The 21,211-nt window shown below is 42.2% G+C and overlaps 1 protein-coding gene and 1 pseudogene across 4 annotated transcripts in view; one reads left to right on the top strand and one right to left on the bottom strand.

Annotated features, from left to right (window-relative positions):
- Nucleotides 1-20,804, bottom strand: part of Orc2 (origin recognition complex subunit 2) — a 40,088-nt gene extending 19,284 nt beyond the window's left edge. Inside the window, exons 1-9 of one of the 4 annotated variants that reach the window (XM_005070609.4) lie at nucleotides 20,635-20,804; nucleotides 16,665-16,713; nucleotides 16,178-16,281; nucleotides 14,967-15,110; nucleotides 10,018-10,101; nucleotides 4,551-4,643; nucleotides 3,289-3,320; nucleotides 2,034-2,097; nucleotides 197-369 (exon numbers count right to left, since the gene is read on the bottom strand). In XM_005070609.4, coding sequence (XP_005070666.2) covers nucleotides 197-369; nucleotides 2,034-2,097; nucleotides 3,289-3,320; nucleotides 4,551-4,643; nucleotides 10,018-10,101; nucleotides 14,967-15,110; nucleotides 16,178-16,274 — 687 coding nt within the window. In that variant the 5' untranslated portion in view covers nucleotides 16,275-16,281; nucleotides 16,665-16,713; nucleotides 20,635-20,804. Of the gene's footprint in view, nucleotides 1-196; nucleotides 370-2,033; nucleotides 2,098-3,288; nucleotides 3,321-4,550; nucleotides 4,644-10,017; nucleotides 10,102-14,953; nucleotides 15,111-16,177; nucleotides 16,282-16,664; nucleotides 16,714-20,634 lie in introns of those variants that run through there. The other 3 variants (XM_013113779.3, XM_021227448.2, XM_013113780.3) reach the window with 3 other exon arrangements.
- On the top strand, nucleotides 13,740-14,138 carry LOC101826254 (annotated as a pseudogene).
- Nucleotides 20,805-21,211: the final 407 nt, after the last annotated feature.

Below are 21,211 nucleotides of genomic sequence, written 5' to 3'. Positions count from 1 at the left end.
ACTGGAATGTTACTTTTCGTGCTTATTACAGTACTGAGCATGAATAACAAGGATGTGTGGGAATTCATGTGTAAAGACAATATAGAAAACTAAAGAAAAGAGGGCTGATCTCTGTTGTAGACCTGTCTGCTTCAGGCAGCCTTCCAGGAAGGCATTTCTCAGAGTTCTCCTTAGGCTCAAGTGCCCCTTCACTCACTGCTTTGTCTCTCTTCACTTTCTTAAGCGGTGTCCCTTGGGAAACAGGAGCTCGACTCTTTTGAGAGAGCCCAGCCACGTCAGTGTCGTCTTCGTCATCTCTTCCAACCTCTCTATCATCCTCAGAGTCAGAAGCAGAATATTCACTTTCACTGTCACAATGAAATGTTGACACTGTAGAAGAATAAAGAGAACCAGGAAGATTTGATGCTTTTAAAGAAAAGCTATTTGAGGAGAATCAAGAATGTGGGCTTTGAAGTAAGAGATGCTTTTCTTTATTTTTATTTTATGTGCATTGGTGTTTTGCCATGGGTGCTCAGTTCCCTGGAACTAGAGTTACACAGACAGTTGTGAGCTGCCATGTGGTTGCTGGGAATTGAACCCAGGTCCTCTGGAAGAGCTGTCAGTGCTATTAATTGCTGAGTCATCTCTCCAACCCCCCAAATAAGAGGTTTCTAATTAGTTTTGTCATTACTTGCTCATGATTTCACAGCTAGTTATATTCATTCTCTAAGTACTAGTTTCTTCAGTTATGAAATGAGGGTAAGCATACCTAACTAACCTGCTGAAAAATGACATTGGAATGAATCATTTGTGTGTATGTAATGAATACTCTTCTTGTATACTCTTGTGTGTATGTGTGGGGGTGGCATGTATTTGTTTAGGTGCCCATCTATGCATGTATACATGGAGGCCTGCAGTTGATTTAAATGTCTTTTTTGTTGTTGTTGTTGTTTGTTTATTTCAAGACAGGGTTTCTCTGTACTGTTTTGGAGGTTGTCCTGGAACTCACTCTGTAGACCAGGCTGGCCTCAAACTCACAGAGATCCGCCTGCCTCTGCCTCCCGAGTGCTGGGATTAAAGGCGTGCGCTACTACCACCTGGCTTGATTTAAATGACTTGATCACTCCCCACCTTATATATTGGGGCAGGGTCTCCTGCTCAACCAGGAGCTTGCCAGCTTGCTCAGGGGATTCTATCTTAGCCACCCTTACATGCTGGAATAATAGATGAGTTCCACATTCACCTATTTCTTTATGGGTTCTGGGGATTAGAACTCATATTCTCATGCTTATGAAACAAGCACTTTATCTTGTGAGTTATCTCTCCAGCACCTGAAATGTATCTAAAGCAACTAATAATGTCAGTTGTACTTCATATTATTCTCTGTTATTTTCTCTCACTAACAGAACTCCATTTTTTGGATAGGGTAGTAATGGGCCCCACTATATAGTTAAAAATTGTGATAGTCATCTTTTCCCTCTGCCAAAAACTTGCTTTACTTCCTACCCTTGCAACTATGTTGACTATATAACACTTTGACCACCAGACTGAGGGAATTTAATGAAAGGTTCTAAGAAGGATTTTGTTTCCACAGGGAGGACATTATAGTATTAACTGTTATACAGCATGTATCCACTAACCCTGATTACACTTAGACCAAAGTAAAATACTACTTAAGTGTGTTTAATGTTTCTTATTTCAATTAGTCTTCAAAACAATTCTAAGGCTGCTACCAACATTACACCTAGTATATAAATGAAGTTGAAGACAAAGAAAAGAACCAGTTAAGTGGCCATCCAAAGACTGAAAACTAAGTACTTAATAAGTAGAACTTGTATACTTTACCATTATTGACTGATTTAGTTGCTAACCTTTGTAAAAACTTCATGTTGTTAGGCATGCTTGCAATCTCAACATCTGGATGGTAGAGGTAGGATGATGATGAGTTCAAGGCCAGCCAAGTCCATATAGTGAGAGTGAAGCTAGCCTGTGCCAAATTAGATCTGGTCTCAAAAGACAAAGCAAACAAACAAAATATAAAAAGAAATACATACCTATTATTCTTTTTCTTAGACAACGAGTTGGTGTTGACAGAGATTCAGTTTTGTTATTGTTCCGCTTAAAATTTAAAAAGCATAGTAAGTAATATGAATAATCAATGATATTATAATGAATAATTAATTCCAGAAGTAAAAAACAAAAACAAAACTAAAAAAGAAAAATATGTTGTTTTCAAATAACATTAGAACTACATGAGTCACTAATTCCTATCACCAGAAGACAGTAACAAATGAATTTGCTAAAATAAAAAAAGGGGACTGGAAACTGGAAATGCTGGTTCTGCAGGGTCTTAATGCCTACTCAAAAACAAAACAAAAACAAGAACCAAAACCCAAAATACCATAAAAAGAGAAAGGAAGGAAATTGGCAGACTTCCCTGACACACAAAATTCACTACTTCAGTTTCTTTGTCTTTCGAGACAGGGTTTCTCTGTACTGCTTTGGAGGTTGTCCTGGAACTTGCTCTGTAGACCAGACTGGCCTCAAACTCACACAGATCCACCTGCCTCTGACTCCTGAGTGCTGGGATTAAAGGTGTGCACCACCAACGCCTGGCAATTACTTTTTTTTTTTTAATAGATGGTAGATTCACTGCTGGCAGACAAAACTTAGCCAGACAAAATACAAAAACTACTCGTCAAGGTCATAGGGGATGGGAAGACATCAACAATGGTGGTCTGTCTGTCTTCAAAGGGTCTGTCTTCCACCATGGACACATGAAGGAAGACCATCATGTCAGTGTTTGAGGCTAGTCTCCTGATCCTTTTTGCCCTCATAGTCAATTATAAGGGGTGGGAAGCAGGGGAAAGATAAGGGGAAAACCAATGACTGGTCTACAGAGCGAGTTCCAGGACAGCCTCCAAAACCCTGTCTCAGAAAACCAAAAAAATTTAAAATTTAAAAATTTAAAAAATAAAGTATAAAATAATGGACCAATCCTCCAAGAAATAAGAACACATTATATATCAACAGAAAAACAAGCTCCTAGTCAGTTCTACTAAGATAAAAATAACCAGGATAGTTGTGACAGAGCACAAAGAACACATAACGGCTATATATGGGAAAACCTGGGCTAATTTTCCAGTTTTATTCTAAGTGAGGTAAACTCAGTAAGTCATTTGATCTTTCTGAAACTCAAATTCTTCATTAGTCAGGTATATAACTGATGCCCATGAACTATAATGCTCAACTTATATGAGAGGAAAAGTTATTGTTCATCACGTCTTGCTTGTTATGTCAATTGCTTACCTCCAGTTGTACTTTCTCTGAAGTTGAATGCCCTAGAGGAAACAAAACTCACATTTATTACAAATACTTCATTTTAGATCATGACCTAGTTTTGCTGAAAGCCAGAATTCTTATTTAACTACAGGCTAATGATCACTAAGAACTGGACGACTATGTCGACCAGTGACAACATTTTGCAGCATTCTTGCACATCTGTAGCACTCTAGTAAGGAAACAAACAAAAATCTGAGCCTTTTCCATTTTGATTAGAAAGTATATTGTTTATGTTAATTGGAGTAGGTCATTCAAAAATAGAAGCTCCCTAATTTACAACAAACCATTCAACTCCTAAACTCCTGTGGAGCCTTATTTCATAGCATGTGCCAAAGCCCAAGCTCCCATGAGAAACTGGCTAACACAGACCAAAAATTATGGGACTTGATGATTATTTTCAGGTGTGCCTGTCACCCCTCATAGGTCAGAAACATAGATGACTGTTGGGGACTGCTAGAACCTTGAACAAAACGGAGTCTGTCAACCGTTTCTTGGCCTTCTGACTACGTGACTGTGAGCACACATGCCCTTGAGACAAAGGAAAAGGCTAACCATAAAAGTTAAATTTACACAGGGCAGCCCACCTGCCTAGCCAGGGGGAAGTAACCCTTACAGAGTAATTGTCTTTGTTAACAAAAGGTTAAAGTGTTCTGTTGTATACTTCCTACCCCTCCCTAATTCCTGCACCTGACTTACGCTGACAAGCATTTGTGGAATGCGACTGGTGACTGATGGAAAATTACAGCTTTGTCTTTACCGTATTTGGTGTATATTTGAATTGAGACTTGATTGACATGCTTGTACCACCCCCTGAGGTCCTTCCTCTATAAGTTCCAGCACACCCCAAAAAATAAAGGCTCTTGATCAGCAAAAGTTGTCTTGAGCCTGCTTCTATTAACCTCTTGAAGTTCACTTTCCAGATCGGATCTGCTCGTGAAGGCCCACCAAATTAGTAGCGACCCTCATCACCTCATCCCCGCGGGTCGGGGGTCCCTTCCCGGGGGTCGCAGATGACTTTCTGCATCTGATATTGATGTTTTATTGACTGGTAAGTATAAATACATTAAAATAAATGGAACTCTAAAAATTATATTCTGTTGAATGAATTTTCAGAGTAGAAATGAATACATGAAAACTCACTAAAATTAAAATAGGAGAAGAAATAGCAACAGCACAGACAGGGTGATGCAACTATGAAAGCTCTTCAACAAAATGGGACGGTGTCTTACCCTTGCTTTTTTGAGTGACGTTTTTCATAATTTCAGGAGCAGCCTTTGAGTCAAGCGGAACAACTTTTCTTGGCGTTTTTGCTAGTTCTAAAGCTGTAATCAGGGGAAAAGCACCTTTTTGAACATCAGGTACAGAGGGAAGTAGCTTTCACTTATATGAACTCTTTAAAACAAAATCCTGCATATTACTTTTATTAGAAAGCTAAATAAACCTACCCATATTAAGAGAACTGATAGCCAGGCAGTGGTGGCGCAAGCCTTTAATCTTATCACTTGGGAGGCAGAGACAGGAAGATCTCTGAGTTCAATGCCAGCCTGGCCTACAGTTCCAAGACAGGCTCCAAAGCAACACAGAGAAACCCTGTCTCAAAAAACATTTTTTAAAAAAAGAAAAACAAAGAGTACTGCTTTTTACAAAACTTTTAAGCTGTCTTCCCAGTATCTTTTTTGTAGTTGGAGATTTCTCTTTCTGCCCGCCAGTTCCCAAACAACCACTCTAACACATAATAATTGTCTGGTCAATGGCTCAGGCACATTACTGACTAGCTCTCACAATTAAATTAACTCATTTCTATCATTCTATATTTTACCAAGAGGCTTGTGGCTTATTACCTAATATCTCCTGCCCCTGCAAATACAAGGTGTCTCCCTGACTCCCCTCCAGGTACCTCTGTTTGGATTTCCTGCCTAGCTATATTCTGCCTATGTATTTGCCATTGGCCAAAATACCTTTATTCATTAACCAATAAAAGCAACACGTATTTGCAGCATACAGAAGGTCACACCACATATAATTTTTTATCTTTAATTACTCACGTGTTTATGTGGTGGATATATGCATGCCTGTGTGCATATATAACTCAGAGAAGTCAGTCTGTCTCTCCCAGTAAGGATACTGGATATCAAATTCAGCTTGTCATGTTTCATAACAAATGCCTTTACTCACTGAGCCACCTAATCCCCTCCTAACATCTCCCAATTATATACAAATTTCTCGAACAGCAAAATAGAAATAATTGCCGGCATCTCTACCAACAGCTTATATTCCTTCTACTTCTTTTCCCTTTGAGGTGTTTATTGTGTTTGCCCTCCATTTCTTTAGTTTGCTTAAGACGGGTTCTTATACAGCTCTGGCTGTCCTGGAACTCGCTCTGTAGACCCAGATTGCCTGGAACTCACTGAGATCCCGGCCCCTGCCTCCTGAGTGCTGAGATTAAAGGTGTGTACTATGCCTAACTCTGCTTCCTTTTCTTATATATATTGTAGCCACAAACTGAGGTGATGCAAGGGCATGTTAGGATCTAAAACCCTAGTGAAAACTGTATGTAGTTAAAATTTTAAATTCTCTACAAAGTGTGGTGCTCTTGTGTAAAACTTTACATATGAATGATTCATAAAATATAATATGGTGTGGAGCAGATGGCTGCTTCTTTGCTGAAGCACCAAATGAAATAGTTGGCTTTTAGGTGACTTTTGTTGTTGTTTTGTTTTGTTTTTGAGACAGGGTTTCTCTGTGTTGTTTTGGAGGCTGTCTTTAACTCTAGACCAGGCTGGCCTCGGAACTCACAGAGATCCACCTGCCTCTGCCTCCCAGGTGCTGGGATTAAAGGCGTGCGCCACCAACAGCCAGCTTTAGGTGACATTTTAAATAAAACATTTATCTAGTCTTTATTTCAATGGTGACAAGCATGTGGAAAATGAGCCTGAGGGAATAGACTTATATCCCCTTAAGACTCATACAATTTGCATAGTAATCGAATCGCCTTACTTCTTCCATTGCTTTAAGATTTATCTTCATCATTTAATTATATATGTATGTATGTATTCAAGCACAGATGCCCACAGTGGCTGGGGAATCAGATGCCCCACAGTTGGAGTTACAAGTGGTTGTGAGTCACCTGCTGAGGTTGCTGGGAACCAAACCTGGGTCCTCTGCAAAGACAGTACACACTTGTAACTACTGAGCCATCTCTCCAGCCTATTTTTTATTCTTTAAATGGAGAAAAGTATAGCTGTATATAAATCCTAAGCCATTTTACTGGCCCATACATCCTAACTTAGAAATTTTATCTTCTGGTCTTGAAGGTTAGCTAAGATACTCACAAGCTCCACAAGCACTTCCTTTCCTTTTGTTTTTTCATTTTCTTGGATTTATTTATTTATTAATTATATATACAGTGTTCTGCCTGCATGTATGCCTGCACACCAGAAGATGGCACCAGATATCAATACATGGCTGTTAGCCACCATGTGGTTGCTGGGAATTGAACTCAGGACCTCTGGAAGAGCTGCCAGTGGCTCTTAACCACTGAGACATCTCTCCAGCCCTGTACTTCCTTTTCTTAATTCCCTGCTCTATATAAATCACTGGGTGTTTGTTGTTGATATTATAGTTTGTTTTACATGGTCTTGTTTTTAAGACATCCTTTGATTTTGGTCAGGATTTTAAGTAGACAACAGTTACTACAGAGCCCATAAGCGGCCTGAGTGCTCAGAGTAAGTGACTGCTGAATGCTCAGCCACAAAAGTATCAGCACCCCCAAGGCCAGGCAGCACCTCTGAAGAGGAAGTAGAAAGAAGGTAAGAGCTGGAGGAAGGGGGTGGAGGGCAGTGCAATGCCATCATCCGCGCATGACCTGAGCTTTTAGCAGCTGTGATTACTTCCACATGGCCAGCATAAAACGGAACCCATCAGTATTCTGTCACAAAGCAGTTAGGGGCTCACAAGTCCTGACTTGTCATGGGGATGTATAGGCAGTTAAGGGTGTTAGTGTGGAGAGCTCATAAGGCCCATCTGCCTTGAGAATCTACAGCAAACTGCTAGGGGAGGAAGACACTGTTTTTCCCAGTGCTGCAGCCACTGGTAAGCTGCCCAGTCCTCCATAAACAATCCTTCACCCATGTAAATAGTTATTAGTGGGCGAGAAAGAGGCAGAGAGAGACTGACTGAAGCAGAAGGGAGGCTAACTGAAAAAGAGGGGGAACCAGCAGGGGTGGAAAGAGGACAAGAAAGGGCAATATGGGCGGAATGTGATACACACGCATGAAAACGTCATGATGAAACCCATTATTAGATATAACCATGCATGCTAACAGAAAAGCTTAAAAGGAGTGCTTTCCTTGGAATCCAGCCCCAGCTTGGACCCCACTGACACTGTCTTTCCTGGATCCCGGCAGCTCTCGTGCTGTCCCGTCTTCTCCACTGCCCTCATCCTTGGCAGTGTTCCAGGCATGCCTATGGCTCAGTCTCTGGTCCTCTCTAGATTGTTGGATTAAAAGACTCTGATCCACAGGATGTGGGCGGGGGAGTGTCACACAAGTTCATACAATCAGCTGAGATCATTGTGATTTTATATTGAAATTTTATTTTATTTTATTTATTTATTTATTTGGTTTTTTGAGACGAGGTTTCTCTGTATTGTTTTGGAGGCTGTCCTGGAACTCTCTCTGTAGACCAGGCTGGTCTAGAACTCACAGAGATCCGCCTGCCTCTGCCTCCCGAGTGCTGGGATTAAAGGCACTCATCACCCAATGGCCAGCTATAAATTATTTTATTTTTTAATGTACATGTGTTCTACCTGCATGTAGGCATACATGCCAGAAAAGGGCATCAGATCTCATTACAGATGGTTGTGAGGCACCGTGTGGTTGCTGGGAATCAAACTCAGGACCTTTGAAAGAGCAGCCAGTGCTCTTAACCACTGAGCCATCTCTCCAGCACAAAATTAATTTTTTTTAAGGTAGTCTTTCACTATTCTGTTCAAGATAGCCTTCAAGTCTCTTGGGCTTCCTGTCTCAGCCTCACAAGTAGCTGGAATTACAGGTATATACTACCACTTCCAGCTTTCTATCCAATAGTAAGTATTAAATGCAAAGGAAACCCTGAAAAGAAAAGTAGAACACCTCGTTTTTTTTGGAGACAGGACTTCTGATCATCTTGCCTCTAACTAGTGTTACTAGTAGCTAGAGGAACTAGTATAACCAGTTCTAGGACTACAAGGATGCATTACCGCACTTGGAATACAACTGGAGAGGCAAATTCCTCTTGGGTGACTTAACTCCAACATGTACAATAACTTTACCAAGCACAATGGCCAGTACAATTATCTTCCCCTGCATCTTCTTTCTATACTCCCCACTATAATCCATAATACATCTGCCTATCAAAATGTTAACTCCATAAACCACTGGGCCATTCTGGAACCCAGCTTCCCCACCATGACCCATTCTTTTCTGACTCTAGATCACCAGAGCTGTCTGTCACTTTCACTCCGGCTCTGCCACACCTATTTGTGCTCCAAGAATACTCAGTTCACACTACAACAAGCACTTCCTAAGTTACAAATCTGCTCAGGTAACATCTTTCCTTAAAAGCATCCAATGACTGGGCCTACAAGATGGCTCAGTGAATAAAGACACTTGTCACCAAGCCTGATTGATGACTTGAGTTGATTTGTAGGACCTATGTTGCAAGAAAGAATCAACCCCAACAGGTTGTCCTCTAACTTACACATACATACCGTGGTACTCAAGTGTCCATATATGCACAGCCCAAAACACAAATAAATGAAGCCATTAAAAAGAAAAACCATCCAATGACTTTTCACCTCATTAAAAAAATGAAATATATGCACCCTTATTTGATATACAGGCCCTTTATCTCCCCTGAAACATCTTCATAGATTCCATTCTCCAATTCATTTTCCATTCATACTCAGTGATTTGCAGAAATGTAAATGGATCATTTTTAAATTCGATGTCCTGTATCCTTGACAAATTTCTATTACTTCTTCAAAAATTGGCATTCCCATTTTCCATGATTCAATCTCAAAGACTGCCTTTCTACTCTAAGAAACCACTGCAGCTTACACACAACTCTATGGAGACTGGGTAAGAATAGAACAGTACAAGCTTTGAAATCTAAACCTGGCTCTGTTATGTATCTGCAATTGTAATGCACACGATAGGCTCCTGTAAACAGATAGACAGATACATGTATATACTGAGCACTGCAACAATCCTGGCATGCACTACTTGGTCAAAAATAACTTCTATCGTCATTATTCTCTGGAGTTTAGAGACCATTTATTCCAAAAGGCTTTTTTTTTCCTTTTTTTGGTTACCAGACAAAATGGTAACTTAGCCAAGAGAACCCCTGCAAGCGATTGTGCTGTGATGCTTGGACCTCTAACCTCCCTCCAAACCTGTGTACTAATACTCCCCTCCTAGTTTTTTGTTGTTGTTTTTCAAGACAGGGTTTCTCTGTAGCTTTGGAGCCTATCCTGGAATTCTTAGACTAGGCTGGCCTCAAACTCAGAGATCTGCCTGTGTCTGTCTCCTAAGTGCTGTGATTAAAGGTGTGCACCACCACCACCAGACTTATTTCAACTTTCTTTTGGGAAATATAATAATCATGAGGATGTGGTGTTAGTCTACAATGACTATAGCAAACAGAAAAGTAACATACCTAATTTAGCCATTTCTTCAGAATGTTTTCTATGTTGAAAAGAATAAACTTTATTCCCACCACCTACAGCTTTTTTCAAGGGATCTGAAAGAAAATGTAACACACATTGAAGAAAAAGCAAGAAGGTTAAGAAGAAAGATAAAACTTTAAATAGCTAAAATCTAAAAGTTATACCTCTCACTATCTGTCATAAAAATTTACCAGCAGATATTTACATACGAAATATTTTCATACAGACAAGGAAAAAACGATTAAACATTAACACAAGAAACATGTTATTTATAGATACAATGATTTTTCTCCAGACTGGAGAAATTAATAGCCTATGAAAATTAAACCAAGTAGGTAAAACGGTGAGTTGTAAAAGGACTAATAATGCGTGTGAGGCTATCTTCACTAGTTTTCTGTTATTTTAGTAAAATAAAACCTCTGGGCGTTAGAGAAATGGGTCAGTGGTTAACAATGCTTCCTCCTCTTCAATTCCTAGCACCTGCATCAGGCAGCCCACAGCAGCCCCCCCCCCCCACATACACATAAATAAGTAAATCTTAGAACGAAAATAAAATCCCCAAGGCAAGGAACGTTATAAACAAAAGGTGTTCATTTTTCTGGACATGAACTAGCATGTCATGTGGAAAGTCAAGAAATTTGTGAGCAATCCAGGGGACAAGCTTACTTTTTTCTATAACCAGCTCTTTCAAGCAAGAACTATCTCAATTCATTCTAATGGTCAGTGTGACACTGTTCAATCTAATGCTGTGACTCCTGAGGTAGCATGACTCAGGTGGTTTAACTCCTATTAGGTCTCATCAATTCTCCACATCACCACACTGAGTACCACACTTGTAATGCATGAATCCCTGGGGACAAACCGCAGCAAATGTTCTTACTGGACAGGCTTTTTTCTTTTCTACCCTTCCTAAAGATTCTGTGTTAAAGCCAGATGTGGTGGTATATGCCAGCAATTCTAGCACTTGGGAGGAGACAGGATGGTCAGTAGTTCAAAACCAGCACAGGCTACATAATGCCACATCTCGAAATGACAATGTAAGACAAGAAAAGATCCCTGAATGAATGCCCTGTGTTCTAAAACTTAGGCCAGTGAGATGGTATAGTGGGCAAAGGCAACCTACTTTAAAGTATGACAACCTGACTTTTATCACTGGGACCCACATGTGGGAAGGAGAGAATGAACTCCTCCAAGTTGTTCTCTGATCTCCACATCTGAACACACACAAAAGTTACATAAACTGTAACTTTCAAAGTTTGTGCCGGGCATTGGTGGCAACTCCTTTAATCTCAGCACTCAGGAGGCAGAAACAGGCAGATCTCTGTGAGTTGGGTCAGCCTGGTCTACTGAGTGAGTTTCAGGCAACCTCCAAAGCAATACAGAGAAACCCTGTCTCGAAAAAAAAAAAAAAAACAAAAAAAAAGTTTGTTCTATTGGGCAGTGGTACTGCACACCTTTAATCCCAGCTCTTAGGAGGTCAAGGCAGGTGGATCTCTGAGAGTTTGAGACCAGCCTGATCCACATAGTGAGTTACAGGACAGCCAGAGCTATAACAGAGAAATGCTGTCTTATAAATAAACAAATAAAATACAAAAAGTTGTTGTTTTTTTTTTTTTGGTTGTTTGAAAACAAAAAAAGACCCCACCCTGATGGGAGATGTCATTCTGAAATCTGTCTCTCTCTTTTTTTTTTTTTTTGGTTTTTCGAGACAGGGTTTCTCTGTATTGTTTTGGAGGCTGTCCTGGAACTAGCTCTTGTAGACCAGGCTGGCCTCGAACTCACAGAGATCCGCCTGCCTCTGCCTCCCAAGTGCTGGGATTAAAGGCGTGCGCCACCAACGCCCGGCCTGAAATCTGTCTCTTATTGGTTGTTGAATAAAGCACTGTTGACCAATAGGGAAGCAAGATAGGTGGGACTAGGAGTCAAGGAGGACTCTGGGAAGGAGAAACACAGGGAGTCATGATGTAGCCGCCATAGGGGTAAGAAGTCCGGACCCTTTCTCCGGTAAGAGAAATACTTAGATTAACAATTATGGAGTAAATACTTAAGTCAGAGATAGCCAGTAAGAAACCAAGCAAACAGCCAACAGCTTCATAATTAATATAGCCTCCTGTGTGTTATTTGGGGACTGCAATTGTGACAGAGCCCAAGCGGCTGGCAGGAGGGAAAAGCCAAAGCGGCTGGCAGAGGAAAACTACACATTACACCACCCTCCAAAAAAACCCAAGCTCAAAACACTAGCTTGTTTTCTGTTTATGACAAAAGAGGGCTGGAGAAAAAGTTCCACAGTTAACAATGCTTGCTATGTAATCATGAGGATCGAAATTCAGATCCCAGCAATCTTGTAAGAAGCCAGGTGTCGGCTGGACCGTGGTGGGGCATACTTTTAATCCCAGTACTCAGGAAGTAAAGACAGGTGGATCTTTGTGAGTTTGAGGCCAGCCTGGTCTACAGAGTAAATTCTAAGATAGCCAGGGCCACACAGATCCTCAAAATCACCAAGCAGCAGCCGCCGCCAGGTATTTATTACCTGCACTTGTGCGTGAGCATACCTGAGTACATACACTCACATATTTACACAGAAATAACAAAACAAAAAGGTTATTTCAAAAGCCCTCAAATCTGTTTAATGAAAATAAATAAATTCAGAAAAAAGATAAATTCAAGCCGGGCGGTGATGGCGCACGCCTTTAATCCCAGCACTCGGGAGGCAGAGGCAGGCGGATCTCTGTGAGTTCGAGGCCGGGCTGGACTGACAGCCTCCAAAGCAATACAGAGAAGCCCTGTCTTGTAAAAAAAAAAAAAAAAAACAAAAACAAAAACAAAAGATAAATTCAGAAAACACTTTCTAAATCTTACCTGGAACACTATTCCCTACCTCTAAACTGTGTTGTCAGGGGGAGGAGGAGGAAGGGACGGAGGGAGGGGAAGGAGGGGGAAGAGGAAAAAGAAAGAAGGGAGAGAAGGGAGGAGGAGAAGAGAAGGAGAGGAAGAGGAGGAGGAAGGGGAGGAGGAGGAGGAGGAGGACAATCATGCCAGGTGTGGTTGTGCACTCCTTTCATCTCTGAACTTGGAAGCCAGAGGCAGGTGGATTGTTCTGAGTTCCAGGTCAGTGGGGGCTATACAATGAGGCCCTGTCAGGCAGGGGGTGCAGAGAAGAAAGTAAGGTAAAATAGGTGGCTGGGGTCTAGATCAGTGGAAAAGCACCTCCCTGGCATATACAAGACCTTGTGTTCTTATGTCAAAATTAAAAAAAAAATATTGATTTCACCTGGGTATGTTAGAACAATATCCTCTTTAACCAAGTTTCCTAAAGAAAGAACGAATGTATTAAAGATTTAGCATGTAAATATAGCAAAAGACTGGAATAGCCACTTGTCCAACAATAGGGAACAGGTTAATTAGTGTAGACAAATGATGACATAGTCTCTGTAGTCAGAAAAAGAATGTTAATAAGGGCTGGTGAGATGGTGCAGTCAGAAAAGCGTCTGCTATGCAAGCATGGGACCTGAAATCAGGTTCCCAGGACATATATTAAAAGTCAGATACTGAAGTGCACACCAATACTCCCAGTGCTGGGGAGGGGGATTCCCTGGAACTTTGCTGGTCAGCCATTCAAGCCATATAACCATAAGGTCAGTAAGCTTCTGGCTTAGTGAGAGACCTTGCCTTAAAAAGAAAAGTGAGGGCTCTTTCGGGTCTTGGCTCCAAGATGCCCAAAAAAAGACGGAACAACAGACACGCCAAAAAAGGCCGCGGCCACGTGCAGCCCATTCGCTGCACGAACTGCGCCCAGTGCGCGCCCAAGGACAAGGCCATTAAGAAGTTCCTCATTCGGAACATAGTGGAGGCCGCTGCTGTCAGGGACATATCCGAAGCGAGCATCTTCGATGCTTATGTACTTCCCAAACTCTATGTCAAGCTGCATTACTGTGTGAGCTGTGCAAAGTAGTCAGGAATTAATCTCGTGAAGTCCGGAAGGACCAAATACCCCCACCATGATTTAGACCTGCTGGTGCTGTACCACGACCTCCACCAAAGCCCATGTAAAGAGATGGCTTCATGAAGACAAACACCTTGGAAAAATAAAACAGTACTTTATGTAGCAAAAGAAAAGAAAAGTGAGGATGGCTGGAATGCAGCTCAGTTAATAGACCATTTACCTGGTCTGTGCAAAGCCCTGGGTTTTGTCCTGAGGACTGCATACAACCAAGCATGGTAGCAACACAGATGGAAAAAGATCAGAAGTTCAAAGTCATCTTCAGTTATGTAGTAAATTCAAAGCCACCATGGGCTAGAAGACACCCTAGCTCAAAAAAATATGAATGAATGAATGAATGAATGAATGAATCTGGTGGGCAGGAGTTGTGGAAAATATCTAACACTGTCCTATGACCTTCACATATGCACCCAACACTCACACACACACATGAATAAATATAACTAAAAATTAGGAGGCTATGTACTGCTTCTGCAGAGGACTCAAGTAGGGCGGCTCACAACATCTGCAGTTTCACCTTGCAGAGGGAGCCAATGGTTCTGGTTTCTGTGGCTACCCACACTCACATAGGCGCTTGCACACATATAAGCACAAAATTAAAACCAAAAACTCAATCTTTAAAAATTCAAACCACACCGGGTGTTGGTGGCACACATCTTTAATCCCAGCACTCGGGAGGCAGAGGCAGGTGGATCTCTGTGAGTTCAAGACTAGCCTGGGCTACAGGAACGAGTTCCAGGACAGCCTCCAAAGCCACAGAGAAACCCTGTCTCCAAAAACAAACAAAAAACCACAACAACAACAAATAAAGGGAATGCTTTTGACATATAATTATAGGATGCGACTTTCCAGACTACCAAGTTATCTTTGTACACCCTGAAAAGCAAGCAGTTCATGCTACTAGCCAAAAGTTGAGTGTACGTTACCCTCACTGAGTACCTTGAATACTTCTTCCCAAAACTTCCACATAGTTCTGATCCTTTAAGACTTCCTGGTCACTCTTCTCCAATTCACATTCTGACTTCTTTATTATTTTCTGGGGGTTGACCAAAAGCTGAGCTTTCTCCTTCTTTAATTTAGTTCCTATAAACATATACAAAATAAGAGGTATGAATTTATTTTTTATTAATCACACACACACACACACACACACACACGTACATTTTTGGAGACAGGAGTTCACAGTTCTGGTTGTCCTGGAACTCTCTCTGTAGACCCAGGCTGGTCTGGAGCTCACAGAGATCCGCCTGCTTCTGCCTCCTGAGTTCTGGGATTATAGGCGTGCGCCACCACTGCCTGTCGTGAATTCTTTCTAAATATTTCATTAGAGTGATCCAGATGGTTCAGCAGATAAACTGTGGGCCATGCCAGCCTGATGGAAGGCAAGGGGAAGAAGAGAACCATTTCCAGAGTTCTCCTCTGACCACCATGTGCATGTTACATGTCAGTAGACAAACCACACTAAATGCATGATTTGTACGTAAAACTGAGGAGTCAATGTTTTACTTTCATTAAAAGTACTAAGTCAGAGGCTGGAGAGATGGCTCAGCATCTCTAAGATGTGCTCTAATAGAGGATCTGGGTTCAGTCCCTAGCACCTATATATGGCAGCTCACACGGCCTATAATTCTAGCTGTAGGGTATCCAATGTGTTGTTCTAGGCACCAGGCACACATGTGGTATATAGGCATACAGTCAGACAGAGAAGAAGAAGAAAAGAAAATTTATAAAAACCAAGTTAAACACACACCCCTTGAAAGTGTTAATTTCGGGTGAATGAGCAATTATTATTTTTCCACCACTACAAAGCATTTCATTTTGGATAAGACTTTATACTGACTTTCAGTTAAACTTCAAAAGAAGTAAACTAAAAATCAGAGCAGTTTTTATTCAGTCTTACTAGAGTGAATACTCTGTATTATAATGTTTTTAAGAATGATGGTAGCTGCTAAGCAGTTGTGGTGCACACCTTTTAATCCCAGCACTCAGGAGGCAGAGGCAGGTGGATCTGTGAGTTTGAGGACAGCCTAGTTACAGAGTGAGTTACAGGACAGCTAGTGCTACAGAGAGAAACCCTGGTTTAGGAAAACAAAGACAACAAAACAACAACCACCCCAAAGATGTGATCATAACCGTACAATCACACATACCTGCTTCTCTATCAAAAATGTGATTGAGAACATTTTCATCTCCCACAAATTGAACATCCAGCACCTTAGCTTCCTTTAACGGCAGAGTGCTCATCATGGCTAACCTAAAAAGTAGGAAGTCAATGTGAAGAAGAATTCATACCAAACAAACATTTGTGAAATAGTTATTTAATATTTTCAAAGGTAGAATCATACTATGCACTGTTTTATTAGGATGTCCCTCAATGATGACTTCTAACTGGGACATGGAAGCCAAGCTCTTTCCTTCCCAAATTGCTTTTGGTCACATTCTTTACCACAGCAACAGGAAATCAAACTAGGACATGCATTCATAAACCCCATTTTTGCCTTTTCTTCTGGCAAAAGGCAAATAAGCAACAACAAAAGAACTAATGACTATCTCTCACAACTTATTTATTACAGGTAGCTAAATGTTGCGAAATTTTGCTTAATAACCAGTACAATTAAGTGGGTATTTTTCATTTACCTTGTAAGGTGTTATGCATTCTGCAGCTTGAAAATTCAGACACCTGTAACTAGAAGTCAGTCAAGATCAGCTAGGAGGTAAAGGAAAGCAACCAGGGTAACCCTGCCCCCAAAGTCAAGCATTTTAACAACATGATATGTAGATAAATGTCCCCAAGAAACTAAAGCTACTACAATGGCACAAAGAGGACAAAATAGTAACAGGCTAAAGAAACCAAGACTGAGAAAAACAGACTGCCAAGAGGTAGGTCAGAGGAGAAAGCTAACCACTTACTATGAGCTACATATAGTTTTCAGTACTTTGTTTTCCATTGTGGTGAAACAGAGTCTTGTTATGTAGCCAAGGCTAGGCTTGAACTCAATTCTCCTGCTCTGCCTCTCAAGTGCTGGAAACATAAGCAATTACCACCAAGTCCAGCTCTTTACATTACTCCAGTGTACCCTTCAGAGCTTCAAGAGGTTATATGTCATCCACAGGGTTACAACCACATCCAGTAAAGCATGTCCTTCTTGGGTCATTTTATAGTCGCATCTCTGGTTTCTGTTCCAGAGAATCCGAGTACATTAAAGAAAATGTGAAATGCATCTACACAGACCTGTATGAAGAAACTAATCATTTATATTTGAATGAAAAGGGCTTTTTGTTTTATTTTTAAAGGGACTATATGTAAGATACTGTATCAGGTATCTTTAGATACACCAGAAATTAATCAGACTCAAGTACATGTTTGTGCATGTGTGCAATTACTCTACTTTACAAATAAGCTGTCAGTTAAATATTAAATGAATAAAATTCACACAACTAGAAATCAGTTTTAACAGGGCATTGGTGGCACACACCTTTAATCCCAGCACTTGGAAGGCAGAGGCAGGCAGATCTCTGTGAGTTTGAGGCCAACCTGGTCTACAGAGTGAATGCCAGGATAGGCTCCAAAGCTACACAGAGAAACCCTGTCTCAAAAAAAAAAAAACAAAAAAAAAACAAAAAAAATAGTTTTAACTGACTGCTAAATTCCTGACACTTGATTATAAAGCTTGTTTCTTTCTCATTTACCTTACAAAGCATTTCCTGCCACTGAATAAAAATCCTACCCTAATTGCTGGTTCTGCTTTGAAAACTACTTATAACATGTCATCATAAAACAAAACATTTGGCTCTGAACTCTGGACAAGGAGAGGAGAGAAAGGGGGACACGACAGAGAAGACTGGTACATAATTTTCATTAGCAAAGCTAAATAATTTCTGGGAATGAATTTTCAAGGACTTTTATAAAAATATTCTAGGTAACTAAATATTATCACAGGCAATTTTCCCTATGGTAGTTTATTGTGTATGTATAAGTGTGGCGACCAGAGGACATCCTCTGACGTCATATTTCTCAGGAGCCATTCATCTTATTTTTTGAGACAGGATCTCACTAACCTAGAGCTGTTGAAGTAGGCTGGTTGACTAACAAGCCCCAGGAATCTACCTGTCTCTGCCTCCCCAACAGCTAGGACTGCAAGCTCTCAGGCCACCAAATCTTTTGGAGTTTTTTTTTTTTTTTTTTGCTGTTGCAGTTACTGTAGGTTCCAGGGATTGAACTCAGATCCTTATGGTCAAGCACTTTATTGACTGAGTCATCTCTAATACTTATTTTTATTCTCTGTGTGTGTGTGTGTGTGTGTGTGTGTGTGTGTGTGTGTGTGTGTGTGTGTCAGAGAGAGAGACAGAGAGAGACACAGAGAGAAACATGATCTTATAAATTCCAGACTGGTCTCCAAGCAAAGACAATCTTGAACTTGTGATTCTCCTCCCACCTCCCAAGTGCTAGGTGCCTGTGTCACCACACCTGGCTTAAACGGTGCCAGGAATGGAGCCAGGGGCTCCATCAATCGTGCTATATCCCTAGTCTCTTTTTTTTTTTTTTTTTTTTGGTTTTTCGAGACAGGGTTTCTCTGTGGCTTTGGAGGCTGTCCTGGAGCTAGCTCTTGAAGACCAGGCTGGCCTTGAACTCACAGAGATCCGCCTGCCTCTGCCTCCCGAGTGCTGGGATTAAAGGCGTGCGCCACCAACGCCCGGCCCTAGTCTCTTAATTTACTTATTGTGATGGTCTCACTTTATAATACAAGCTGGCTTTGAACTCATGATTCCACTGCCTCAGTTAAGAGTAGTGGGATCACAGCCGCCATACCCAGAGCTAGTATTTATTTATTTGTTTGTTTGGTTTTTCAAGAGACAGGGTTTCTCTATGTAACAGCCCTGGCTGTCCTGGGACTCGCTCTGTAGACCAGGCTGACCTCAAACTCACAGAGATCCACCTGCCTCTGCCTCCCAAGTGCTGGAATTAAAGGCATGAGCCACCAATGCCAGCCAGAGCTAGTATTTTAATCACCTACTAGGTGAGCTGCTCCATATGGTCAAGGATAGTCATGAACGCAACCAACACAAAACTGTAAATTCGAACATTTTAATAAAGGTGACATGACTCAGTTTGTCAAGCTCCCCCCCCCACACACACACACAGGGTTTGTCTGTGCAGCTTTGGAGCCTGTCCTGGCACTCCCTCTGTAGACCAGACTGGCTTAGAACTCACACAGATCCGCCTTCTTCTGCTTCCCAAATACTGGGATTAAAGGTGTTCCCCACCACCGTCCAGGGCATTTTTTTTTTTTTGGTAACTTTGTGAACCACAGCAACATTGTATCGAAATGTCAAAAAGGCTGGATATGCCTTCCATTAAGTGGCCTGACTCAGACATGTTTGCATTCAAATGCATTTATTTATTCATTTTTAAGATATTTGATGCAGTACAAACAAAATCACCCCAATTGAAATATTTACCAAGATCAGCCGGGCGTTGGTGGCGCACGCCTTTAATCCCAGCACTCGGGAGGCAGAGGCAGGCGGATCTCTGTGAGTTCGAGACCAGCCTAGACTACCAAGCGAGTTCCAGGACAGCCTCCAAAGCCACAGAGAAACCCTGTCTTGAAAAACCAAAAAAAAAAAAAAAAAAAAAAAAAGAAATATTTACCAAGATCTCATGAGAAGACTCTTTCCAACAATTCCTGAGAAAAACACTAACAAATACACAAAATATGAATATGGGTACGGGAACACCGCTCAGTGGATAAAGCACTTGTCTCACAAGTGTCAGAATGGGAACTGAGATCCTTGTCGTCATTTAAAAGTTCTGGGGAGCTCAGAACTGGGGAGACGAGGAAAGGGGGTCCCTGAGGCAAGCTACCTAGCTGGGCTCGCCAAATCAGCAAGGCTGGGTTTCAGTGAGAGACTCAGCTTCAATAAACAACGTAAAGAGGAATCGAGAAAAACATCTAAAATTAACCTCTTCCCTCTACTTACTACCGGCACCAACAACCAAATACACGCGCATGCACACACCACACACCCACAACCAACCATTGAAATACAGATATCCAAAAGTGAGCATCTACGGTGTGAAAGGGTCAGCTCTCCCTCCACAGACAACAAGGCAATACAGCAGCACCTAGAGTCAGTAGCAACGCGCTTCCCTCTGGAAGTAAACATATTTTACAACTAAGCACCGCTCCAAGGCGACTGCGGCCATAGGGCCCCCGGCAGCGATGACAGTACAGACTTCAGCAGTGGTTCTATCCCACGACCCCTTGGGGCCACGTTCCTCACAGTTCCCTCTCCTCTGGCAGAGCGCTTCGCTACTTTCGTTAGAGGCTCTGATACTTCTCCTACCCATGCAGAGCCGGGTTAGCCGGGAAGCAGGCGTGCTGCGTGCAGATCTCTCGCCACCAGGCAGACTGACGCGAGCCTGTCGCAGATTAGTGTGTCTCCGGGGTGAGGCACCGAGGGGCTGCTCTCAGCGTCGCCCAGCCTGCGCTCCGCAGCCTCACGCTGTCCCGCCGCCGGTGGGCGAGCAGCGAGGCCGGCGGCTCTGCCCGGTGACCGGGAAGCGCACAGAGAGCCGAGGCTGCAGTGGAGACGCACCCGGACTCACCTTACCGGTCCAGAGCCTGCGGGAAGGAGAACGGCCGCGAAGCCCACACCTCGGTCAGTCAAGGCTCCCGCAGCCCGAGACCGCCCCGCGAATCCCTGGGTGGCAGCAAAATTCCAAGCCGCACGAGCCGGACCCGGAGCCCAGCAGGGCCGCCAGGGGGTGGTGCCCTAGGAAACCAATCAGGAGCCGAATCGGCAAGAGCGACGGCCCCGCAGGCCCGTTACACGAGCCAGAGGTCCTCGCTCACCCGGAAAACAGATCCCCAAATACTGGGTTCCGGGGCTTTCCTCTTCTCTTCCGTTTCCGGGGAAGGAACCCGAGGCTCTCGCGCTGCCCAACAGGGCTGTGTGTTAGGTCTCTGGAAGCTTAGGGGAACGTTCTGGAACATTTTTTATGGCAATCTTTTTTTTTTTTTAATATTTATTTATTTAGTACATATACAGTGTTCTGCCTGCATGTATGCCTGCACGCCAGAAGGGGGCACCAGATCTCCTTATAGATGGTTGTGAGCCACCATGTGGTTGCTGGGATTTAAGCTCAGGACTTCTGGAAGAGCAGTCAGTGCTCTTAACCACTG

The sequence above is a fragment of the Mesocricetus auratus genome, unplaced genomic scaffold (genome assembly GCF_017639785.1).
Source record: "Mesocricetus auratus isolate SY011 unplaced genomic scaffold, BCM_Maur_2.0 Super-Scaffold_100010, whole genome shotgun sequence".
Lineage (NCBI taxonomy): Eukaryota > Metazoa > Chordata > Mammalia > Rodentia > Cricetidae > Mesocricetus > Mesocricetus auratus.
Note: the sequence above shows the minus strand (reverse complement) of the source record. Positions and strands in the feature narration are given on the sequence as shown.